We start from the raw sequence: 24,698 nt of genomic DNA on the forward strand, positions 1-24,698 counted from the left end.
CCAGCATTTTTTGTGTGTGTTGCTTGATGGTCGATGTCTTTGATGGTGGATGTCATTGATAATGGATGTCATTGATGATGGATGACGCTTTCTTAAAGTATCGCCTTTTGAAGGTGTCCTTGATGCTGGGGAGGACAGTGCCTGCTATGGAGCTAGCTCTGCTTACAACTTTCTGCAGCTTTTTCTGATCCTATGCAGTGGCCCCTCCACACCAGATGGTGATGCAACCTATTAGAATGCTCTCCCCAGTACACCTGTAGAAATCTGTGAAAGTCTTCGGTGACGTACCAAGTTTCCTCAAACTCCTAATAAAATATGGACGTGTTATGCCTTCTTTGTAATTGCATCAATATGTTGTGCCCAGGATAGATCCTCTGAGATGTTGACACCCAGGAACTTGAAACTGCTCACCCTTTCCACTTCTGATCCCTCAATGAGTGTGTGTTCTGACTTCCCCTTTCTGAAGTCGCCAATAAATTCCTTGGTCTTACTGACATGACAATAAGTGCAAGCTGATCTATTTTGCTCCACATGTCATCCGGTCATCACCTGAAACTCTGCCAACAATAGTCGATTCATCAGCAAATTCAAAGTTCAAAGTACATTCACCATCAAAGAATGTGTACTATATACAACCTAGAGGTGCATCTCCTTACAGGCAGCCACAAAACAAAGAAACCCAATAGAATCCATTAAAAAGGACTGCCAAATACCAAATGTGCAAAAAATAAGAACAAATCATGCAAACAATAAAAAGTAAGCAAATAACATTCATAACTAAAGTCCATGGAAGTGAGTTCACAGCCACGAAGCCAGCTCATTGCTGTAGCTGGCCCAGGAGCCCGTTAGTTGCAGGCCACAGTTTCAGTTCGGTGCAGGGATGAGTAAACATTGCCAACCATGGGCTTAACCCTCGCCTCCAACCCCGACACCCTGACCTTTTTAATCTGGCATGGCACTTAAATTAGTCAAACATTAGCTTGTTCTTTGCTCTCGAGACCAGGCCCTGCTGCCTCCACTCTGCCTCACCTCAGATCTGCCGCTTCAACTTGGCTATGTTCACTCCAGCAGAAGCCACATTGGCTCGCTCCTTACTCTCGAGTCTGGGCCGTCACCTCGATTCAGCTGGTACATGCCACACCACAACTGTCTCACACCTTCAAGACATCAGCTCACACTGCAAAAATGCCAGGTTGTACAGGCAGTTCAAAAGCTCAACTATGAAAGGGAAGTACCAAGATATTGATTGCAGTGATCGTTTTCCAGAAAAAATGCGAGTAGCAAAGAAGTTCGAAGCTTTATTTGCTGCCAGTAATGTGTCACTGTATTTCACCAGTGCCTTCTTAAAAGGCTATGCCTAACCACACAGTCGTGGGTGTAAAGAGAATAGAGCAGTGGGCTAAGCACACATCGTTGAGATGCACCAGTGTTGATTGTCAGTGAGGTGGAGATATTATTTTTGATCTGCACAGACTGTGGTCTCCCGATGAGGAAGTCAAAGGTCCAGATGTGTTGGGTGGTACAGAGGCTCAGATTTTGAACTTGTTGATTAGTAATGAGGATATGATTGTGTTGAACACTAAGCTGTAATCAATAAACAGCAGCCTGATGCAGGTATTACTGTTGGCCAGGTGATCTAAACATGAGTGGAGAGCCAGTGAAATTGCATCCCCTGTAGACCTATTGGGGCGAAATGCAAACTGCAGCATGTCCAAGTCCTTGCTTAGGCAGGAGTTGATTCTAGCAATGAGCACCCTCTCAAAATACTTCATCATGGTAGATGTGGATGCTACTAGTCAATAGTCATTGAGGCGTTCACCTTCTTCTTGGGCAATAGTATGATCGGCGCCCTTTTGAAGCAGTGGGAAACTCCGACTGCCAGAGCTGATGTGCATCCGATTCCATCTCTAACTTCAATCGAAATTGTTTATTCGGCCTTAAAATAGCCTTCTGTAGGTAATAACTGGACTTCTTGCGTTCTGGATCACCAGTCTTGAATGCCACAGATCTAGCCCTCAGCAGACTACAAATCCCCTGGCTCATCCATGGCTTTTGGTTTGGGTATGTTTTCAAAGGCACACGCTCATCCACATAGGTTGATGAAGTTGGTGACAATTGTGGTGTATTCATTCAGACTCAAAGACAAGACCCTAAATACTGCCCAATACACCGACTCAAAGCAGTCCTGTGAGTGCTCCTCTGCCTCCTTTGACCGTACCCGCTTGGTCCTCATCTCAGGTGCCACGATCTTTATTCACTGAGAGTAGAAGTTCAGCCAAGTGGGTGGACCTTCCAAAGTGTGGGCATGGGATGGCACTGTAAGCATGCTTGATGGTGGTGTAACCGTGGTCGTGTGCTTGCTCCTTTGGTTCCACAGGTGTTATGTTGGTGGTAATTGTTTAGAAACTTCCTCAAAATGGTCAGGTTGAAATCCCCCACAATGATAGGGAAGTTATCAGTGTATGTTGCTTCATGCCTGTTGATCATGGTGCCTAGCTCCTCCAGCCTGTCTACATTAGCCTGAGGTGGAACGTACACCACTACCAGGATGATGGCAGAGAAGTCCTTCAGCAGATAAAATGGACGATACTTGACCACTAGATGTTCCAGGTCAGCTGAGCAGGACAGAGACAAAACCACCCGTCCGTGCACACAATGAGTTAACCATGAAACATTCTCCGCCACCTCTACCTTTAAAGGACTGAACTGTCCTGTCTTTGTGGAGAATGGTGAAGCCATTGGGCTGCAGCGCTGATTCTGGTATGGCTTTAAACTGGAAAGGGTGCAGAGAAGGTTCACAAGGATGTTACCAGGTTGGGACAGCTATAATTAGAAAGAGACAAGGATAATGGATAATGTGGGGCTGTTTCCCGTGGAGCATAGGGAACTGAAGGTGACCTATTCAAGGTATATAAATTCATGAGGAGCATAGAAATTGTGATAGGTCAGTCTTTTCCCCCAGGGCAGGGGAGTCTAAAATAGGTGAAAGAGGAAAGATTTAAAGAGATCGGAGGCGCAACATTTTCACATAGAGGTTAATAGCTACATGGAACAAGCTGCCAGAGAACGTGGCAGAGGCGGCTATATTTGCAAAGTTTAAAAAACATTTATACAGTTACATGGATAAGGCTTGACAGAGTAGATGTAGGGAGGTTATAGAGTCCAGAACTAGCCGTCACAATCTCAGAATAAGGGGTAGACAAGTTTGAAAAGAAATTTCTTCAATCAAGAGATGATGAATCTTCGGAATTCTTCGTCCAGGAGGCTGTAGAGGCTTAGTCAATTGGTCATTCAAATCAACATACGTTTGAGGAGGTGGTACAAAAAACAGAACAAAGGAAAGTCAGCCATGTTGAATGGGCAGAGCAGACATAGTGTATCAGGTGGCTAATTCTTATATTCTTCTGTACAGAGGGAAAAATCCTCTCAGCGTCTTACTTCACAGACCTACTCAGAAACTTGCATTCCTGTTTCTGTATCTTCTTGATACAGATTCCATGGGTTAAAATGACGAAGACCGAACATAAACTGGCAGAAGTCCAGTTCTGACGAAGGATCATCGACCAGAAGCAATAAATACTGTTTCCATGTCCATGGATGGTGCCTAACCTGCTGACCTGCTGAGTAGCCTCAGCATTTTCTGCTTTTACTTCAGATTTCCAGCAAATCAACTGGCAAATTTTTAAGCAAACTCGAAAGGGCCTCGTTAATAGTAATTCCACCCTTTCTTAATGTGAATGCATTGTGTAATTTGCAGGTATACTCCCGTTTACACATAGAACACGGAACTCCCCAATACGGCATCATCGAGCCCAGGAAAGTCCCTATCCACTGCTCGTGCCCGTGCCCGTGCTCGTGCCCGTCCGCGCACTAACGGAACCCGCCTATGGGCGAGCAGAGCGCACTTCCGCGCTGACGTGACGTTTGCTGCGTGGTGACGTCAACGCCCGGGCGGTCTGGTTTCCCCCCACCTCCTGTGTTGAGGTGGATTCGCGATGTCGAAGAGCGGAGACGGCGCTCGGTCCAGGTCACGGTAGCGCTTCATGGCCACTAGTAACTACACCGAGCGGCTCATCATGGCTGGAGTGGCGACTTCGAGCCATCATATGGCTCAAAACCAGCCGTACAGAATAGGTCCTTCCGGAAGCTCGGACATAATTCCCCGCCGATGCCAGGCGCAGGACATCGGCCAGGTCGAGGCCCAGGTTAGCGATGAGTTCGCCGTATCCAGAGACAAGCAGATTTACCTGGAGAACAACAAAGACGTAATTCAGGAACTCTTCCAGGTTGTCCTGACCATCTTGGCGCCGACGCCTATGGCACAGTACCTATCGGAGTCGGTTGACTCTCAGCAGATCTGGGCCCAACTGAAGGGGACTCAGGAGCATGTGAAGAAAGCGAAGGTAGGCTATGGGAATGCCTTAGGGCGAGTTCTACCTCGGCCTATTGGCCGCAGACTTGGTGTTTCTGTTCATTCTCGATCTTCTCCCCAAGGAGGGGTAAAGCCGGAAATAGGCCAACAAAAATAACCCCAGTCGGCCGTGTTACACGAACAGCAGCAGTAGACCATTTTAACAGTAAACATTATGGATGATAGACTTCTTCACAAACGTTTTCTTTGTTCTGGTTTTGAAATTGTTGCTTAGGCCGGGAAACTAAGTTTGGTACTTCCCAAGTGTTTGGGCTAACTTTGGGACTTTTTAATGCACGAAATTTAACTTTTAATGTATACTAATTCCATGATAAATCCTTGGTGTCTTCAGATGTGGAATAAGAATCTAGTTTTGAAAGGGGAAGTTAATTGTGTTACTTTAATTGGATTCGCTGTACACTTTAAGACAGGACGGTGACTTGTGTTTTAGCAAAAGCTTGATTCTTGAGAGGTTAAATTTTACAGCCAATGCTATTAAATTTTAAAAGGCAGGTTTTTTTTCTTCAAAAAGAAATTTAGGGTTCTTTCAGGCTTGGTGTGAGTTTGAATGGAACATAATACTGTTGACCCATGGGAGAAAAGCAAAATGTTTAGAATACTTGACATGTAAGTCATGGCATGTTTACAGAAAATTCCATGGTTGCAACATTCAAAAGCTGCAATTCAATTGAATCATTAGTTTGTTAAACAATCTTTTATAAAAATAGGTAGAATGATGCTAAATATACAAACGTTTGTAATTTTGCCCTTTGTTTTTAGTCAACCAATTGGAGCAAAATGAAAACTGAACCGAGAAGTTCAAATAATACCAGTGGGGAAAGAAATCAAGTTGGCAAGGCTAAAATTTTGGATTAAGGACTCATCCTTTGGGGAATCATAACACTGGGTGTGTTCTGTCTGCAATTTGTGCTATTCTATTTGATCTATAGAATGCTCTGTAGAGTGTTGTTTTTTGCTGGGTGCTCTAGTTCCCCTTGTTCCCCAATTCCTAAAGCTATGCCTGATTGGCTACTGTAAATTACCACTTGTTATAGGCAACTGAATAAAAATGTAATTAATAGTAAATGTTACAGGGTAATAAAGACAAAATAAAATTGAGATTGCTCTGCTGAGGATAGGCTTGAATCTGAGGGGCCAAGCGCCCAACTACAGTTGTCATTAAATATTTTAAGAACATGAAAAGCAAGAAAGTGAATATGTTGCAGAGATTGAAAGATGTGCAGTGTCTGTGATAGGTTGCTGATTAAGGTGACTAATAACTAAGAAGATAGGGCTTTCCCTCGGACTGAACAGTGTGTTCTACATAGTGGGCATCCAATCTGGATATAGTTGCAACACACATAAAAGTTGCTGGTGAACGCAGCAGGCCAGGCAGCAATCCTGACGAAGGGTTTCGGCCAGAAAGGTCGACTGTACCTCTTCCGAGAATTGCTGCCTGGCCTGCTGTGTTCACCAGCAACTTTTATGTGTGTTGCTTGAAATTCCAGCATCTGCAGATTTCCTCATGTTTGGATATAATTGCTCCAGTTTTTCTCCAGCATTTGAGCTAATAGGCTTTCAAGGTGAAGTAGCAATGTTCCTGGATGATGAAAAGTGAAGAAATAAAGAGCAGGTATTGCAATTGCCATGTTTGCATGGGAAGTGCTCCAAGGAGGAGGATTGGTTTTGGATGGGAGCGGCTATGAGGGAATCATGGAAGCAACAGGTCCCTCTGAATGCTGAAAGGGGAGGGGAAGACATCCAGCTGTGAAATTTTATTAGAGACGGCAGAAATTGTGGGGGCTAAGAGTGGAGGCTGATGGAATGCAAGGTGAAGATGAGAGGAACCATATCTCTCTCCATTGGGAGGGGAGGTTGGTGAGAGCCTGTACTGGAAGTATAGTCGGCCAACTATGGTTAAAGGAAACTCAAACAACAGGAATTCTGCAGATGCTGGAAATTCAAGCAACACACATCAAAGTTGCTGGTGAACGCAGCAGGCCAGGCAGCATCTGTAGGAAGAGGTGCAGTCGACGTTTCAGGCCGAGACCCTTCGTCAGTCCTGAAACGTCGACTGCACCTCTTCCTACAGATGCTGCCTGGCTTGCTGCGTTCACCAGCAACTTTGATGTGTGTTGCTTAAAGGAAACTCATGGTTGAGGACAAAGACACAAATATTAAAGGTACTGGTGTGGAAAGTCTTGTGATCAGACAAAGTACATTGGAGCAAATAGAGTCCTTGCAGGAAGTAGGGTAGGAGGAGGTGCAGCCAGCAAAGTTGGGGGGGGGGGGGCGAGGGTGGTTGGTAGGCTTGTAATGGATGCTAGTTGCTAACCTATTCCCTGAGACGAGATGATAAAAGTAGGGGAAGAATCATATATGGGCCAATTGACAGAGCAGGGTGGAAATTGTCAGTGAAGAGCCCAGAGCTACATTTTTGATTTGCAGAAAATGAGCAGAGGTGAAGGCGAATTCTTTTCAAGAGTTTAGCCAGGTGAAGAGGAGTGGTAATGAAACATGACTGCCTCGCCTCAGTTTAGGGAAGAAGTGAAAGTTTCACCGTGGATTGAAAACTGTCACAGTTAGGATGGTACTAAATTCAACACTAATAAAAGTGCGAAGTGCTAGACAAGTGGAAAAACAGAGTTAAGGGAGGAAGAAATGAATCTTGGGACAAGAATGGTGGAAATAATAGGTTTGTTGGGGTACTCCTGCTTCTGCATTTTTGGAGAGGAATTAATACATAGGTTGACTGGGATCTGGAGCCTGTGGGGCTGTTGACTAGATAAAATGAGGCCTGTAATTGTCTGGACGTCAGTGGTCTTGATGTTTAGCATTGGTATGGTAAGATGTATTTTACACTTGATGCAGTTTCTGAGGTAGAGGTCAGTTTGCAATATCACATACATCTTGGGTTGTTTGATGGAATTGGTCTCTAGTGAGTGGGGTACAGTAAGTTCAGAGGGGGTAGATCAGAATGAGTAAAGACTGTTGAAATAGTCAATGTTGTGTCATCACTTATCACAGAATAGGTTTAGAGGGGGTAAAAGCTGAGAGTCAAATTGATTTGAGAATTCGGGAAACGAAAATGCATCCACCATCGGAGGTGAAGAATCGTAGCTGAAGAATAGATGCAGCGATAAATGCAACAGCTGATGAGTTCAGCATCATGTCGGGTTCAGAATTCATTATGATGGGGGAATAAAGAATTGAAACTGAGGAAGTTCAGAATGGATATAGTGAAAAAGTCAAGTGAAGAGATTGGGTTGGAAGAAAAGGAAGGGGAATCTTAGAAACATAGAAAGAAACATATAAAAATTACAGCACAATACAGGCCCTATGGCCCACAAAGTTGTGCTGAAAATGTTCCTACCTTAGGGTTACCCATAGCCCTCTATTTTTCTAAACTCCATGAAAAAGTCTCTTAAAAGACCATATCGTATCCGCCTCCACCATCATTGCCGGCAGCCCATTCCACGCACTCACCGCTCTCTGCATTAAAAAAAACTTACCCCTGACATCTCCTCTGTACCTACTCCCCAGCACCTTAAACCTGTGCCCTCTTATGGCAGCCATTTCAGCCCTGGGAAAAAGCCTCTGACTATCCACTCAATCAATGCCTCTCCTCATCTTATACACCTCTGTCAGGTCATCTGTCATCTTCTGTTGCTCCAAGGAGAAAAGGCAGAGTTCACTCAGCCCTTTTTCATAAGGCATACTCCCCAATCCAGGCAACATCCTTGTAAATCTCCTGTACACCCTTTCTATGGTTTCCAAATCTTTCCTGTAGTGAGGCAACCAGAACTGAGCACAGTACTCCAGGTGGGGTCTGACCAGAGTCCTATATAGATGCAACGTTACCTCTCGGCTCCTAAGTTCAGTTCCACGATTGATGAAGGCCAATACAGTGTATGCCTTCTTAATCACAGAGTCAACTTGAACAGCTGCTTTGAGTGTCCTATGGACTCAGACCCCAAGATCCCTCTGATCCTCCACACTGCCAAGAGTCTCACCGTTAATACTATAGTTTTCCCCTCTCTGTAACTTAACACACTACTCACATGATCCACTGAGTTTTTCTAGCATTTTGTTTGATCCTCCACATTCCATTTTGTTGTTCTAATGAAGCACCCTTGGCCCAAAACTTGACAGTTTTTCTCCAGTTAATGCTGCTGGATCCCCTGAGTTTTCCGATATTCTCTTTTTTTGGGGTATAAATTGATTTGCTTGGGCTAGACACGATCAGTTTCAAAATGAGTTGTTTCTAATTTTATCCAAGGTCAAACATAATTTTTCATAATTCTCCATTCTGATGTAATGATGCTCTGAATATTGGTCATTTTACTATATAATTTTTACAGCTAAATGTTAAATTATTTTGCCTTAGAATATTCTATTAAGTGCATTGTTCTTGTATCTCGTTTCAAAATTGCCAAGTAACATTTGGAGTTGTCACTTGGATCAACAATAATACTATCTTTCCTTGTCCATTTTGCAAAAAAAATCTTGATCTCCTCCCCCCTCCCCCCCACAAAGACTGAGAATAGACCATTTGCAGAAGTAGAAGTATTGAATGAATAGCCATCTAATTTTGTTTTGCCTTTCTTTTAGGAATATATCAAAGGCATTTGTAATCCAGAGCTTCTTCAAATTGAGTGTTATCCAAAGGATATGCATTGCATTTTTGCAGGAGCCAGGGGCTTATTTCTGAAGAGTCTTATACAAGACACTTGTGCTGACATCTCCATGAAAAGTGCTGGAGTGATTGCCATTAATGGATGTGCCGAGGCAGTGATAATGGCAAAAACCCGAATACAGCAGTTTGTGAAGCTCTTTAGAGACAATCAATGCTTACCACCCGGAAGGGAATCTTACATTAAAAGAAAGTTCAAACTTTTTGTAGAATTACATACTGATAAATACACAATGGATTTGCTGCTCTTGCCAAGTTCCGTACAGGAGGAGCTACTGAATCTTACTCAAGAAGTACTTCATCTTAAAACATGTATAGATCTTACTTTGGATAGTGATCATTCCCAACCTGTTGTCCACGATGCAGTTAATTCTTCTCTAGAGACACAGTGTCCAGAGGAAAAATGTGATGATCTGTCTTTTGAAGAATCTAGAAAGCAAGCTGGCACACCTGTATCTGAACTAGCTCACCAAATGGACACAGTGTTTACACAAGATACACGACAGTCAGGAAGAGAAACAGAAACATCTCACGAGGAGACATCAGTGGTTAAGGAAAGACAGTCATGCAAAAGAAGATCGTCTGCTAGTGAAGACAGACATACAAAACGGCAGTTTTCTGGCGATATTGATGAGTTCACTGCAATTAATGCTACAACAAAATCACCTTGCATTGATTTGGTCTCTGATTCTGATGTATTGGTTCATCCCTTAAGTGGACAGCAAGATAATCAAATTGAGGAAGACTCTACCACTGCTACTTCAGAAAAGGAGTTCAGAATGCTAGTGGAGTTTTTTAGGTCAATGGGTTATTCCATTGATATTATTAAAAAAGTCATTAAGGAAATGGGAGAGACTGAGGAACCTATGGAACTGCTAAAGAAAATTGTTGAAGAAAGTAACCGTTTGGAAAAAGAGCAGGCCAGTGAGACAGATCAAAAATCTGTTCCAAATACTATTCGTGAAAGGCTAACAAATAAAGCAAGGAATTCACAGGTGAAGAAACTTGAAGTTTGTACTGTTGGAACTGCTGAAGATAGACCGAGAAAGCAAATATCTGGTTCAAGCACCAGTTCTTTTCCACAGAGAAATGAGTTACTTAAAGAAAATTTCCATTCTGAAGATGTAGCATTGATTGGTAAGGCACAGAACAACAAAGACAAAGTCTTAAAGCTGCCTGCACTCAGACCAACTAAAGGCACTGAAAGTTTTTGCTCGGCTAAGCTTTGGACCTCTGACTTGACTAATGAGAGAATGCTAAATGAAAATGATATTGTAGCAAGAGGAAGTTCTGAACAGACTAAATTGCCTGTTAATTGTGGTGTGCCTTCTAATCAACAAGTAAGAGCTTCAGTAACTGGAGTTGAACGTTTCCATGATTTACTTAAAGGGCCTTACAAACTAAACCTAACAAACGCTCCTGGGAAACAAAATTTAAAACATATCGTAATTGATGGAAGTAATGTTGCAATGTCGTAAGTATGAAATTATTCTCAGGGTTAATTGGGTGGTATGAGCTCGTTGTTCGGAAGGGCCTTTTACCATGTTGTATATCTAAATAAATATATAAAAATGCTGGAGGAACTCAACAAGTCAGGCAATATCTTATAGTGAGGAATATACTTCATTCTTCTCCATGGATGCTAACTTGCTGAGTTCCTCCAGCATTTTGTGTGTGTTGCTCAAGATTTCCAGCTTCTGTTTGTTTTCAATATGTCATTCACAAGAGTAAGGTATCTGCTGAACATGACACTTGAAAGAAAGAATTTCTTCAAAGAAGCAAATGAGGAGGAGATTGGTTAGGATGTGTATGGTGGGAGTTGCAGATGCAGTTACAAGACAAAAATATTTTTTTAGCAGGATCTAAGAACCCATGTATACTTGGTGCCAGTGTGATAACTTCACACTTGAAAGCATATTGCAGAGGGAAATAGATAATTGATTCAGTCATTGCTGTCCAGGTTATGACCAAGAATATATGAAAATGAATGCATAAGGCCCTGTGTAGAGAGCACAAAATGTGTATGTCAGTGAGGTGGGGTTGGGGGGAGACTAAAGAATATAAATTCTGAATTGCTACTTGGTGAAATAAACTGATTTACAGATTGTCTAAAGTACTACTTTAATCCGGAGCAAAATTTAGCTTTCTTTTTGGGTAAAGTTCTTAATCACGGTGTGTTAAGGATACTTTTGGGGAAAGGCTATTTTTGATATAATAGTTTGCCACAAGAGAGAATTAGTTCTTATAGTTAAAGTTGTGATATTAAGGAGAGCAAGCCAATATTATAAAAGAGGATACCAGAAGTTTTTTTTTTCCCAGATATATAAAGAGTAAAACAAAGGCATGAGTGGATTATCATCCTGTTGGGAAAAAGATGCTGGAGAGTATGGGGAAACAAAAATATGGCAGATGAAATTAATAAGTCTTTTGTGACAGTCTTTACTGTGGAAGACATTAGCAGTATGCCAGAAATTCAAGTTTGTCAGGGAAGTGAGTGTGGTTGCTATTACTAAGGAGGAGGTGCTTAGAAAGCTGATAGGTCTGTAGGGAGATAAGTCACCTAGACTAGATGGACCACACCCAGGATTCTAAAAGAGGTAGGTGAAGAGATTGTGGAGGCATTATTAATGATCTTTTTAAAAAATCACTAGATTCTGGAATGGTTCAGGAGGACAGGCAGATTGCAAATGTCACTCCACTCATGAAGAAGGAGGGAGGCTGAAGAAAAGAAATTATAGGTTAGTTAGCCATGCTTCAGTGGTTAGGAGAAGTTGAAGTCCATTGTTAAGGATGAGGTTTCAGGGTACCTGGAGGCACATGATAAATAGGCCCAAGTCAACATGGTTTTCTGAAGGCAAAATCCTGCCTGACAAATTTGTTGGAATTATCTCAGGAAATAAGCAGAATAGGCAGAGAAGAATCTGTAGGGGTTTTCAGAAGGTCTTTGACAAGGTGCCACACATGAGGCTGCTAAACAAGAACCAGTGGTATTACAGGAAAGATACTAGCATGGATAGAAGATTAGCTGACTGGCAGGAGGCAAAGTGTGGAAAGAAAAGGGCTGCAGTGACTAGTGCTTTTCCACAGGGTTCATGTTGGGGTTGCTTCTTGTCATTGATTTAGATGATGGTATTGATGGCTTCATGGTCAAGTTTGCAGTTGATACAAAGGTGGAGGGGCAGGTAGTGTTGACGAAGCAGGGGGTCTGCAGGACGGATGGGAGAATGGGCATAGAGGTGACAGATGAAATATAACATAGGGAAGTGTATGATCGTGCAATTTGGTAGAAAGATTAAAGCTGTAGATTATTTCTAAACAGGGAAAAAGTTCAAAAATCAGAGGAGCAAAAGGCCTTGAGACGCTTGTGCAGGATTTCCTACAGGTTAACTTGCAGGTTGAGTTAGTGGTAAGGAAGGCAAATGCAATATTAGTATTCATTTCAAGAGGACTACCATATTAAAGCAAAGATAAATTGCTGAAGCTTTATTAAGGCATTGGTCAAGCCATACTTGGAGTTTGGTGAACAGTTTTGGCCACCTTAACTAAGAAGAAATGTGCTAGCATTGGAGAGGGTCCAGACAATGTTCACAAGAATGGTTCTGGAAATAAAATGGTTAACATGTGAGGTTTGTCAGGCTCTGGGTCTGTACTCCCTGAAGTTCAGAAACTGACGGGGAGGGGTTGAGGGATATAATATTGAAAGGCCTAGATAAAGTGGACGAGGAGAGGATGTTTCATATTGTGGGGGAGTCTAGGACCAGAACGTACAGCCTCAGAATAGAGGGACGGCCATTTAGAACACAGATGAGTAGGAATTGCTTTAGCCAAAGAGTAGTGTATCTGTGGAATTCATTGCCACAGATGGCTGTGGGGGCCAAGTAAATGGGTATATTTAAAGTGGAGGTTGGTAGGTTCTTGATTAATTAGGATGTCAGAGAATAGGGTTGAAGTGGATAATAAATAAGCCATGATGGGCTGAATAGCCAAATTCTGCTCCTATGTCGTATGACATTTCAGGAAGGGAGATTTTAATGTTTTGGTATTTTTTTTTGCATAATTTGATTCAATCCAAAATTGGGACCTTTAGTCAAAATGGAAACAATAATAGGTATTCAATTTAAATTGACTGCGATAGATTTAAAATCTTTACTATAAGGTGTGACAAAGGCTGATGTTCAGAGAATTAATGGATAATGTACCTCAAATGTATAGTAATCAAGAAGGAAAGGGGTATTTCAATAGTAGATGAAAAGAAACATTGTAATAGATTTAATCAGTGGAAAAGCTAATATTGTTTGAAAAAGAAGTTAGGTCCAAAGATTGGGAAAATTTTGAAATTCAGCAAAAGACCAGGAAATATTTATTTGGGAAGTATAATGAGTAATCTTGTGTCAGAAACACAATGGACTAAAAAAGATTTCATTAATGTATAAGAAGAAAAAAATGACCAGATGTGAAGGATTAATTATCTTGGAGGAATAAGAAGTGGCAGAAATTAAATACACACTCCTGCCAGGTGTTGTTAATCTACTGAGCGCTTCAATATTTTCTGGGGTTTTTTTTGTGCTGCATAGGAATAATTTCCAAACCTCATACATGTGAGTGTCTAAGTTAAGTTTGCTGAGATGGGATATACAAATGCAATTTCTGACATACATAACTTTTTCTACTTTCCTGGAACATATGGGCCATCTAGTCTAGCGATGTGCGTACCCCATCCCACTTCCCTCTCTCCTTTATTGTCCTATTGCATAATCATCCTTCAGCATTTTGATTTTCATAGTTTTATTAATAGGCAGATTTTTAACATCTCACTAATGGATCAATGAAGTAAAGAGATTTGGTGTAAATTATGGTATAGAGGCTCTTTCTGCTTCCTCCACCATCCTGCAAGCTGCTTGGTTCTTGCTCTTTTCATCAAGGCCCAGCACAGACAGTAAGTAACCTTCATGTCGACCTTGCTGGACACCCTCTACCCTCAAATAACAGCCAAGCAAATCTTCATTCAGTCCATATGGAGACAGTGTATGCTTGTGTCCTTCTTGATCCAAAGCCTGTTTTGGATCCATTTTACCTATTGAAATCTATAAATTGTGGACATAACAAATTGAACGCCCTGCTGCGTTTTATAAAAGTAAATAATTTATAATCAGAATCTTTTCCCTTTTAAAAGATAATCGAAGCATTAAATTGTTAATATTTCCAATTAGCAATTTTGGTCTTGTCTTGAAGGTTTTCTTGTGCCAAAAATAAATTAAGTCTAAATAGCATATTTCGCAACTCCTTGAGACTACCGCCAATTCTGATATGCAGAATAATCCACTTCATTTTCTTTCTGCATTGAAATCAACTGCCCTACTAATGGCTCAGCTTACAAAAAGTGCAATACGCATCAGTTAATCAACCTACCAGCGCTCGTGTCTGGACGTGGGAGTAAACTGAAGCCCCAGGGAGAACAGGAAAACTGCACCAGAACAGCATTTGAGATTGAGGTTGAAACTGGGTTCCCGGAGCTGTGATTCTATACTCAGAAGGAAATGAGCAATGTTGCTCCTATAGTTTTGTCTTGCAGATAGTTTTTAAAATGGATGATGCAATTGTGCATATTTTGGAAATGAATTATTGCAGGTGGTAGAAATCTGAAATAAAAGCAGTAAATGCTAAAAATGCTCAGCAGTTCAAGTAGTATCAACATCTGGCCAATTGCCTTTTATCAAAATCGTGTCTGAGGAGGGAAGGGGAATAGGTAGATAGTGCAGTGTTCCACTGTGGCTGTTCCCCTCAAAAAAAGGTATAGCACTTTTGGATACTGTTGGGTGGGGGGTGGGGGAACATCCTACGCAGTGAAAGCCATAAGGACCAGACCAGGTCCCTGGCACTGAGACTAGTTCTGTTAGGGGAATGCGAGTTTGTAGACTCACAGATGGTGTGTTGCCAGGGTCAGGGACATCTCAGATAGGGTCCTCATCATTCTATGGAGGGAGGGAAGGTGAACAACTAGAAGTCATGGTATCTATTGATACCAAAGACATGGGTAGGAAAATTGATGAGGTGCTGAAGAGCATAAAGGGAGCTAGGTAGGAAGTTGAAAAACAGGGCCTCAATTGCAGTAATCTCTGGATTGCTGCCTGCACTGTGCACCAGTGAGATGAGAATAGGTTAATTTGGCAGTTGAATATGTGGCTGAGGAATTGGTGCAGTGGGCAGGGTATCAGATTTGTTAATCATTGAGATCTTTTCTGGTGAAAGTATAACCTGTACTAAAAGGATGGGCTACACCTGAACTTGAAGAGGACCAATATTCTCATGGGCACATTTGCTAGAGCTGTTAGGGAGGGTTTAAACTAGTTTGACAGGGTAATTAGAGCCACAGTGATAGGTCAGAGGGTGAGGCAGTTGGTGTAGAGGTAGATGCAGCATGTAGAGAGACTGAGGAAGGACAGACATAATTGCAGTCAGTTGGATGGGTTGTTACTGGAGACTTGACTGTCGCAAGGGCAGGAATGGTTGCCAGATACTCCTTGGTTTAGATGTTTCAAAGGGGACAGTAAAAGGTGGAAGAGTGACATTGCTAATCAGGAATAGTTTCATAGCTGCAGGAAGAGTGGACATCCTCACATCCTGAGGATGTTATCTACTGACTCTGTGTGGGTGGATGTCAAATAGGAATGGAGCAATCACTACTGGGAGTATTCTATAGAACTCCCTCCCCCCCCCCCCCCCCCCCCAATAGCAAAAGCAAAAGAGACACTGTTGATGCTGATAGGAAGGCAGATTTTGGAAAAGTGCAAATATACAGGGTTATGGTCATGGATGATTTCAGCTTCTCTAATATTGATTGGCATCTCCTTAGTGCAAAAAAAGTTTAGATGAGGTGGAATTTAAGTGTATCTAGGAAGGATTTCTGATACAATATGTTGACAGGTCAACAAGGGGAGAGGCCATACTGGGCTGATACTATGCAATGAACCTGGTCAGGTGTCAGATCACTCGGTGGGTGAGCATTTTGGGGACAGTGGCCACAGCTCCCTGACCTTCACTGTCGGCTTGAAGAAGGATAGAAGCAGGCAGTCTGGGAAAGTATTTAATTGGAGGAAGGTAAATCACAATACTTTTAGACAGGAACTTTGGAGTTTAAACTGAGAACAGATGTACTCAAGAAAATGCATAACAGAAATGTTGTTTAAGGAACTCTTGCATGGCATTCTGGATGTCCCATTGAGGCAAGGAAAGAATGGTAGGGTGAAGGAAGCATGTGGGATATCTGGTCAAGAAGAAGAACAGACTTGCGTAAGGTTTAAGAAGCAAGGATCAAGCTGGTCTAAAGTTCTCACCTTCTGTGTAAAGAGCTTAAGAATGGATTTAAGAGAGCTAGAAAGGGACATGAGAAGACCTTGTGGTGAGTAGGATTAAGAAAAACTCGAGGCATTCTACACGTACATGAAGAACTGGAGTATGACGAAAGTGAGGAAAGCACTGATCAGGGATAAAATAAAAAACATGTGCCTCAAGATAGAAGTGGTATGGGAGGTCCATAATGAGTACTTTCCTATATTATTCACCAGTGATAGGGACATTGATGAATGTGAAGTCAGTGTAGAACAGACTGGTGTGCTGGAACATGTTGATCTTAAGAAAGAGAATGTGCTGGAATTTTTGAAAAATATTAGGATGAATATCCCCAGGGTGGGACAGAATATATCCTAGGTTACTATAAGAAGCAAGACAAGAGATTGCTGCACCTTTGGGAATTATCTTTGCATGTTCACTGGCCACAGAAGTAGTACCAAACGTTATTCCTTTGTTCAAGAAAGTTAATACGAATAACCCTGGGAATTATAGTCCAGTCAGTCTTGCATCAGTGTTGGGAAAACTATTGGAGAGGATTCTTGGAGACAGGTTTTATGAGCATTTGGATAAGTTTAATCTGATAAAGGATGGTCAACATGGCTTTGTGAGTGGCAAGTCATGCTTCACGAACCTAATAGCTGGTATATCTCGCTTCTGTACACCCTCTCATCTCCAGCTGAGGTTCTACCAGCAATGGTTGTATCATCAGCAATTTTTTAGTTGGTATTTGAGCTATGCCTAGCCACACAGTCATGGGTACAGAGAGAGTAGAGCAGTGGGCTAAGCACACACCCCTGAGGTGCACCAGTGTTGATTGTCACCGAGGAGGTAATATTATCACCAATCTGCACGGATTGTGGTCTTCCAGTTAGGAAGTTGAGGATCCAATTGCAGAGAGAGGTACAGAGGCCCAGGTTCTGCAACTTATCAGGTTTGTGGGAATGATGGTGTTAAATGCTGAGCTATTGTCGATGATCGGCATCCTCACATAGGTGTTTTATTGGCCAGGTGGACTAAGGCCATGTGAAGAGCCATTGAGATTGCGTCTACCATGTTTTTTGCAGTGGATCCAGTACAATCTCACTCTTGTATTGGGATTGCAATGAGATTTAACTGATTCCATCAAATTTAGCACAGTAACTAAAGCATGACTAATATTTTCTCCTCCTTCCTCATTCTGTGCTTGTGAGTGCATATGTTAGACATGTTACTGAATATGCGTGCACATCGTTATTCACAGCAATAAAGCACGTCATGACGTTCTGAATCATAAGTAAATTCCTTGCATAATTGTACAATGGAGATGCAAAGTATCTAAGCTTTTCAGTGGAACAAAGTAATGAATCACCATTTGTCTTCTGACTGGGGATTCCCATACTGTCATATTACCATAAGCATAACTTCTTTGCAATGATCTTTGTACTTTTGACCTTTGCATAACCATGTGAATAAAATTTTGTTAATAGTTTGTAGTTTTTCTGATGCAGTAAAATTCCAGTACTGAATTTTTCATGGCTTTGCTGCTGGACTGGCAGATTTTCCAGGTTATGAATGACATTCCAGTTCGTACCCAATAGACTTTTAATTTGCTTTTTAGATAATTAAGCTGTTGAAAGTTGTAAGTTAAAAGGGAGCACATGAATGGGAGACCCAGAAGGGAACATGGCAGTGGGCACCAAGAGAGTGGAAAAACATTATACAATGAGCCAGGTATTGAATCATGTAGTTGGAAAGCACATCATGGTAGTTTTACTGTAATTGTAGAAATGTTCAGTTTCTATGAGAACGTTGAACTGAGTAGATTTTTATTTTTGAGGCATGTGAAAATTTTGAGAGTTAATTCTGGAAATTGTGTTGGAAGTACTAATTTTGTAATTGGATATGATTTCTCCACTGATTCACTTTTTACAGTTGGAACAAAAAAAATGGCAATTGATAGCTCCTTGCAGGGATCTCCACAAGTGTGAATTACAGTGCCTATAAAAGTTACTCAACCCAACCCCCCCCCCCGCGAAGTTTTCATGTTTTATTGTTTTACAACATTGAATCTGTGTCAAAAAAGTCAGATTAAATCCTCTCCGATCACAGAAAACTCTTATGTATTTCTGTCAAACAAATTTCTACAAATTGGTCTAAATTTATTACAATTATTAAACACAAAATAATTGATTACATAATTACCCCCTTCAAGTCAGTATTTGGTAGATGCACCTTTGGCAGCAATTACAGCCTTGAATCTGTGTGGCTAGGTCGCTATAGGTTTTGCACATCTGGACGCTGCAAATTTTCTCGTTCTTTACGAAGCTGCTCAAACTCTGCCAGATTGCATGGGGATCATGAGTGAACAGCCCTTTTTAAGTCCAGCCACAAATTCTCAATTGGATTGAGGTCTGGACTGTGATTTGCCCACTCCAGAATGTGAATTTTCTTGTTTTTAAACCATTCCTGTGTAGCTTTGGCCTTATGCTTGGGATCGTTGTCTTGCCGGAAAACAAATCTTCTCCCAAGTTGCAGTTTTCTTGCAGACTACATCAGGGTTTCCTCCAGAATTTCCCTGTATTTTGCTGTATTCATTTTACCCTCTACCTTCATAAGCCTTTCTGGGCCTGCTGCAGTGAAGCATCCCCACAACATGTCGCTTCATGGTAGGGACTGTGATTCAATGTTATATATCAATTAAACAAGAAAACTTCCATGGAAGTGAATACTTTTCATAGATACCGTTATAGGTGAGTAATTTCTTTAGCCAGAGAGTGGTGATCTGTGGAATTCTTTGCCACAGGCAGCTGTGGAGGCCAAGTCTTTCTGTATATTTAAGGCAGAGGTTGATAAATTTTTCATTGTTCAGGGCATGAAGGAATACAGGGATAAGGCAGGTAATTGGGGCCGAGAGGAAAAATGGATCGGCCAGGATGAAATTCTGCACCTATATCATGGTCTTGAATGTGAATTTAAGGAGCTAGAAAAATCTGGAGCAGTTATAAAAATTTTAGTTTCTAATTCAAATGATGCATAGGGTTGTAAAAAGAATGGTGGAGAAGATCAGTGATTATGTTTCTTGAAGCTGTGTTATCAAGGTGGCAGAGGTCATTGAAGAACATTGGAAACCTATTCATTGATAGGATGGAAGAAGTTGTGGAATTGTTCATTTGGGTGGACATGATCTCAGTTTTATGAAGATGTGTTAAGTATCAATAATGCTTGAAAGTGTCAGAAAAGTTTGAGAACAAATACCTATTTGAGTACTAGCATTTGGGAGTGGCAATGGTTTTGTGAAAGGGAAATTTTTTACTAAGTTAGATTATTTTGAAGATATAATGTGCAGAGAATAATGGAAAACCAGTATTTATCTCTGCTGAAATTTCCAGTCAAGCATTTGATAAGATATCATGTTACATGTAATGGAAAAAATAAAAAATTATGATGTAATATGCTAGCCAGGTTAGAAGGCTGACTCTTCTAACAGGAAAGGGAGCAGATATGCAGTCTCTGTAAAAAGTATTTCTCTTCTCTCCCCCCCCCCCAGGAAATTCTCATGTTTTTTTTACAACATTGGATCACAGTGGCTTTAATTTGACCTTTTTTTGACACTGATCAACAGAAAAGACTTCTTCAAAGAGAAAACAGATCTGTACAAAGTGATCTAAATTAATTACAAATATAGAAACACAAAAAAATTGACTGCATAAGTGTTAACCTCCTTCAAGTCAGTATTTAGTAGATGCACCTTTGGTTGCAATTACAGCCTTCAGTCTGTGTGGATAGGTCTCTATCAACTTTGAAAATTGTAGTTTTGGCTTTATGCTTGGGGGTATTGTCTTGCTGGAAAACAAATCTTCCTCCAAGTCGCAGTTCTTTCAGATTGCATCAGACATTCCTCCAGGATTTCCCTGTATTTTGCTACAGTCATTTTACCCTCTACCTTCCAGGGCCTGCTGCAGTGAAACATCCCCGTAGCATGATGCACCCACCACCATGCCTCATAGTAGGGTATATTGTGTTTTGATGATGATGGGTGTTTGGCTAATGCCAAACATAACATTTAGTCTGATGGCCAAAAAGCTCAATTTTAGTTTCATCAGACCATAGAACCTTCCTCCATTTGACTTCAGAGTCTCCCACATGCCTTCTCGCAAACTCTAGTCAAGGTTTCACCTGCTTTTTTTCAGCAGTGACTTTCTCTTTGCCAGTCTCCCATAAAGCTAGAACTGGTGAAGCACCCAGGCAACAGTTGTTGTATGCGTAGTCTCTCCCATCTCATCCACTGAAGCTTGTAACTCCTCCAGAGTTGTCATGGGTTTCGGTGGCCTCCCTCACTAGTCCCCTTCTTGCACAGTCACTCAGTTTTTGAGGATGGCCTTCTCTAGGCAGATATATATTTGCGTCATATTCTTTCCACTTAATGATTGACTTAACTATACTCCAGCGACTTGCAAATTTTCTTGTATCCATGTCCTGACTTGTGCTTTTTAATAATCTTGGAGTTGATTGGAATGCTATTTTGTCTTCATGGTATAGTTTTTGCCAGGATACTGACTCAACAGCAGTTGGACCTTCCAGATACAGGTGTATTTTTACTACAGTCAATTGAAACACCTTGACTGCACACAGGTGTCCAAAACAGATCTTCATTTAACTAATAATGTGACTGCTAAAACCTATTATGATCACTGATGCACCAATAATGATTTACTGTGTCATATTAAGGGGGTGAATGCTTATGCAATCAATTTTTTTGTGTTTTTATGTTCCTAATTAATTTAGATCATTTTTTAGAGATTTTTTTCACTTTGATACGAAAGTGTCTTTTTCTGTTGATCAGTGTCAAAAAATGCCAAATTAAATCCACTGATTCAATGTTGTAAAACAAACATGAAAACTTCCTGGGGGGGGGGTGGGCAGTGAATACTTTTTATAAACACTGTAAATGATACTTTCTCTGGTTAATAAGGTATAAGTGGTGTTCAACAGGGATTGGCGCTAGGACCTCATGCTTTCACGATTTAAATTAATGTCTTGGATGAAGACACTAAACCCTAAATGCATTAATGAAGAAAATAAGTTGTGAAAAGGACGTTCAAAGCCAAAGTGATATCGATGGATTTCATGGGTGATCTGAAGATCCAGTTAATTGAGTATGTGGAGATTTGTGAGGTGGCCCTTTTTGGGAAGAATTTTTTAAGTTATCTGAATGGTAAGAAATTGCAGGGTTCATATTTGATAACCGTTACTTTCTTCCATCTGTCCACAGAATTTATTTCTCCCTAACAACTGTTTTGCTTCTTAACATTGCCTTTCCACTGACATCCATTTTTTTTTTATGTCCTCTGCAAACATCGATAGTTGCCATGTTTTTGGTCCCATACAGCTTGTTTTCACCATAGCTGATCAATCTGTTCACATCTTCATACCACACACGCCATGATAGCTTGAGCGTCTTTCACTCCATTGAACAGATAACCAAATCAGTACCCTTCATCTGCCTGGTTGAACTTGTTCTTACATTGAACAACTGCTGTAATTCTGTTCACATTATCTGAGTGGAAGATGTCGGGAATTCACAAGAGCTTTTTGTTTGTGCGATATATAAAACTATCTTTGTTTCAGTCATTATTAGGCCCTGTCCTTCATTGCTTTTCCAGTACTTTGATTCTATTGCTGCTGTTTCCTGCAATGAAGCAAAAAATATGATACATTTGCTGCTGATTTCCACCCTATTTTTACTTTGAAGATGTTTGTAAATGCTTTTTATCCTTGGTTTAACATCTTTATTGCCATCTCAGGCTAGGTTAGTAGCCAACATTCATTAGAAGCCCAGACTCCTACAACAATGTACCTCTTACCCTGCTACCTGTAAGAAGCCCATTCGATTTTCTAGCTGTGTTACTTCTGTTATACTGATGACACTTTTGACAGCAGTATTTAAGATATCTTCCTTTCTCTCAACCATGGATTTCCCTAGTTGACAGGGAACTACATCTGCTCTGTTTCCCACATTTCTTTTCTCATCCCTCCCACAATGCGCATAAGCAGGAACCACTTGTCCTTCCATTTTACCCCACCAGCCTCCACGTTGAATAGATCATCTTGTGTAATTTCCACCACCTTCAACTAATGCCACCATTATTTGCATTTTCCCCCCTTCCACTTTCAACATTCTAAAGGCGTTGTCCCCTCTTTTTTTGTTATTTTTTAAATAATCGTCAACCATTCTTTCTCACTGTATGTTCCCATGTAACTGCAGGAGATGTAATACCTAACCATTTGCCTTTACTTGTCTCAGCATCTTGGACCCAAACAATCTTCCCTAGAGTTGAAGTACTTCACTTTCACTACCAGTGTAGTGCTTCTGATGTGCTTAATTTGCTAAATAGTTCTAGAATTCCTTTAGGCTTCCAACAACCGTGTTACAACATTCTCCATGTGTTTTTGTTGCCCTGTTCTGTCCTTTATTTGTAAATCCTTTAAATCAGTTACACTGAATAAGCGTTCACCACCCTAAGCACTCCAAACCTATACTTACTATCTATATCATAGTCGCCATCCTGTCCTATCCCTTCCAATGTATGGGGGAATGAGTTTCAGAACCAAACTGAGAGAATTGCTGTTATGTGGCTTCTATGCAATAACAATTACATGGGTCTTTTTGTTATGTATTAGGCTTTTAAACATACTAACATTTAAGGAAAAAGCCTTAACTATTTAAAAAAGAAACTCCTACCAGAAACCTTTAAATACAGTATGCTATTTGTCTATCTGCCACAATTTTTTCTTGCTTTGTAAATTTTTTTCCTCCATTCAAAAGATGAGTAATTCAAATATTGATGACAGTATTGGGGATGCTTAAATTACTAGCTTTACTATCAGAATCTTGGTCTGGGCAGCATTCAAGGTTGATTTGAAGATGTATTAAAATAATCTGATACTCCATAATTTTATCATATTTTTATTTTCATAGACATGGAATGAGAAAAGTATTTTCCTGTCGTGGTATTGCTATTGCAGTAGAATATTTTTGGAATCGTGGTCACCGAAAAATAACTGCGTTTGTTCCTCAATGGCGAACCAAACGTGATGCCAAAATCACAGGTATGCTCCATTAATAAAATGTGCAATAATTTTAAGTGACATTTCTGTTGCTGGTAAATATAATAATTTGAATGTGTTTACACCTTGAAATTAATTTCTTTGGCTTTGTATGAAAATTTTAATTACCTCAACATTCATATTTTACACTTGTTATATGCATTGGCTATCTTACAACTTTGGCTCTCAAAAGTATCTTAAAAAAATTCAGTCTGAAAGCATTAGATGTTTTCAGTATAAACAATTTTTATTAAGCTGTTAGTGATTGTCTATAATTTGCAATGCAAGTGTGATTTAAAATTTTGTTTATAAACAGAGCAGCATTTTTTAAATGAACTTGAAGAACTCGGTGTACTTTCCTTCACACCGGCTCGAAGTGTGTGTGGTACAAGAATTGCATCGCACGATGACAGGTAAAATGACAGATTGGGCAGACCTTCAAGAGCTCTAATCATACTAGTAGTACAAATACAATACATATATTTTTGAAAATTACTTTAGTATTGAAGTTCTCACTCAATGTTTCTATTCCCCTGATCCCCACTATCCCGATTTTTAAATAACTCATTCACCAGAATCTTACACAGTTACTTGTGCAGGGACTAATTGTATCTGCATGTTCTACATTGACTTTGGTATCCTAAAAAATTAAATAATATCCACGGTGAGGAATCTACTTGAGTCAAACTGAGAGTTTAAAGTTAAAATACTGTTTATGGTACTTAAAATTTTCAAAGTAAGAAAGAAATATTCATGAAGAAATTGCTCCCTGGACATGAATTACCCCATTGCTCAATGTGGAAAGGAGTCCTCATGAGGGCAGATATTGAACACACAACCACTCTTCTAAATTGTCATTCAGAGCTGCATCACGACCATCTCTATATTTGCAAGCCATTGGCAGGAACTGACAGTATCTACTGCAGGTGTTCAAAGAGAGCCTAGATGCTACAGTTCCTCTCACCTTATATTGCACGTGGTAATTGCTGTTACTTACCCCACTCTCCCAAACTATAATGCCTTTACATTTCCTGAGCTAATCTATTAGGAGCAGATGACTGAAATCTGACAAATAGAGAAAGTTTGAATGTGGGTGAGGTAAAACGTCAGTAGAATAGCCTTAAATGTGTTTGTTGGTTGACCTGAGTTGCTAAAACA

The 24,698-nt window shown here is 40.6% G+C and overlaps 1 protein-coding gene across 1 annotated transcript in view; it reads left to right on the forward strand.

Moving 5' to 3' along the window:
- The first annotated feature begins 3,939 nt into the window (after positions 1–3,939).
- The window catches only part of LOC140210559 (NEDD4-binding protein 1-like), a 29,856-nt gene continuing 9,097 nt past the window's right edge, over positions 3,940–24,698 (forward strand). The window contains exons 1-4 of the mRNA XM_072279620.1: positions 3,940–4,403; positions 9,023–10,578; positions 23,413–23,543; positions 23,857–23,953. Coding sequence (XP_072135721.1) covers positions 4,044–4,403; positions 9,023–10,578; positions 23,413–23,543; positions 23,857–23,953 — 2,144 coding nt within the window. The 5' untranslated portion in view covers positions 3,940–4,043. The remainder of the gene's footprint in view (positions 4,404–9,022; positions 10,579–23,412; positions 23,544–23,856; positions 23,954–24,698) is intronic.

Source organism: Mobula birostris, chromosome 15, assembly GCF_030028105.1.
Source record: "Mobula birostris isolate sMobBir1 chromosome 15, sMobBir1.hap1, whole genome shotgun sequence".
In the NCBI taxonomy this organism is placed as follows: domain Eukaryota; kingdom Metazoa; phylum Chordata; class Chondrichthyes; order Myliobatiformes; family Myliobatidae; genus Mobula; species Mobula birostris.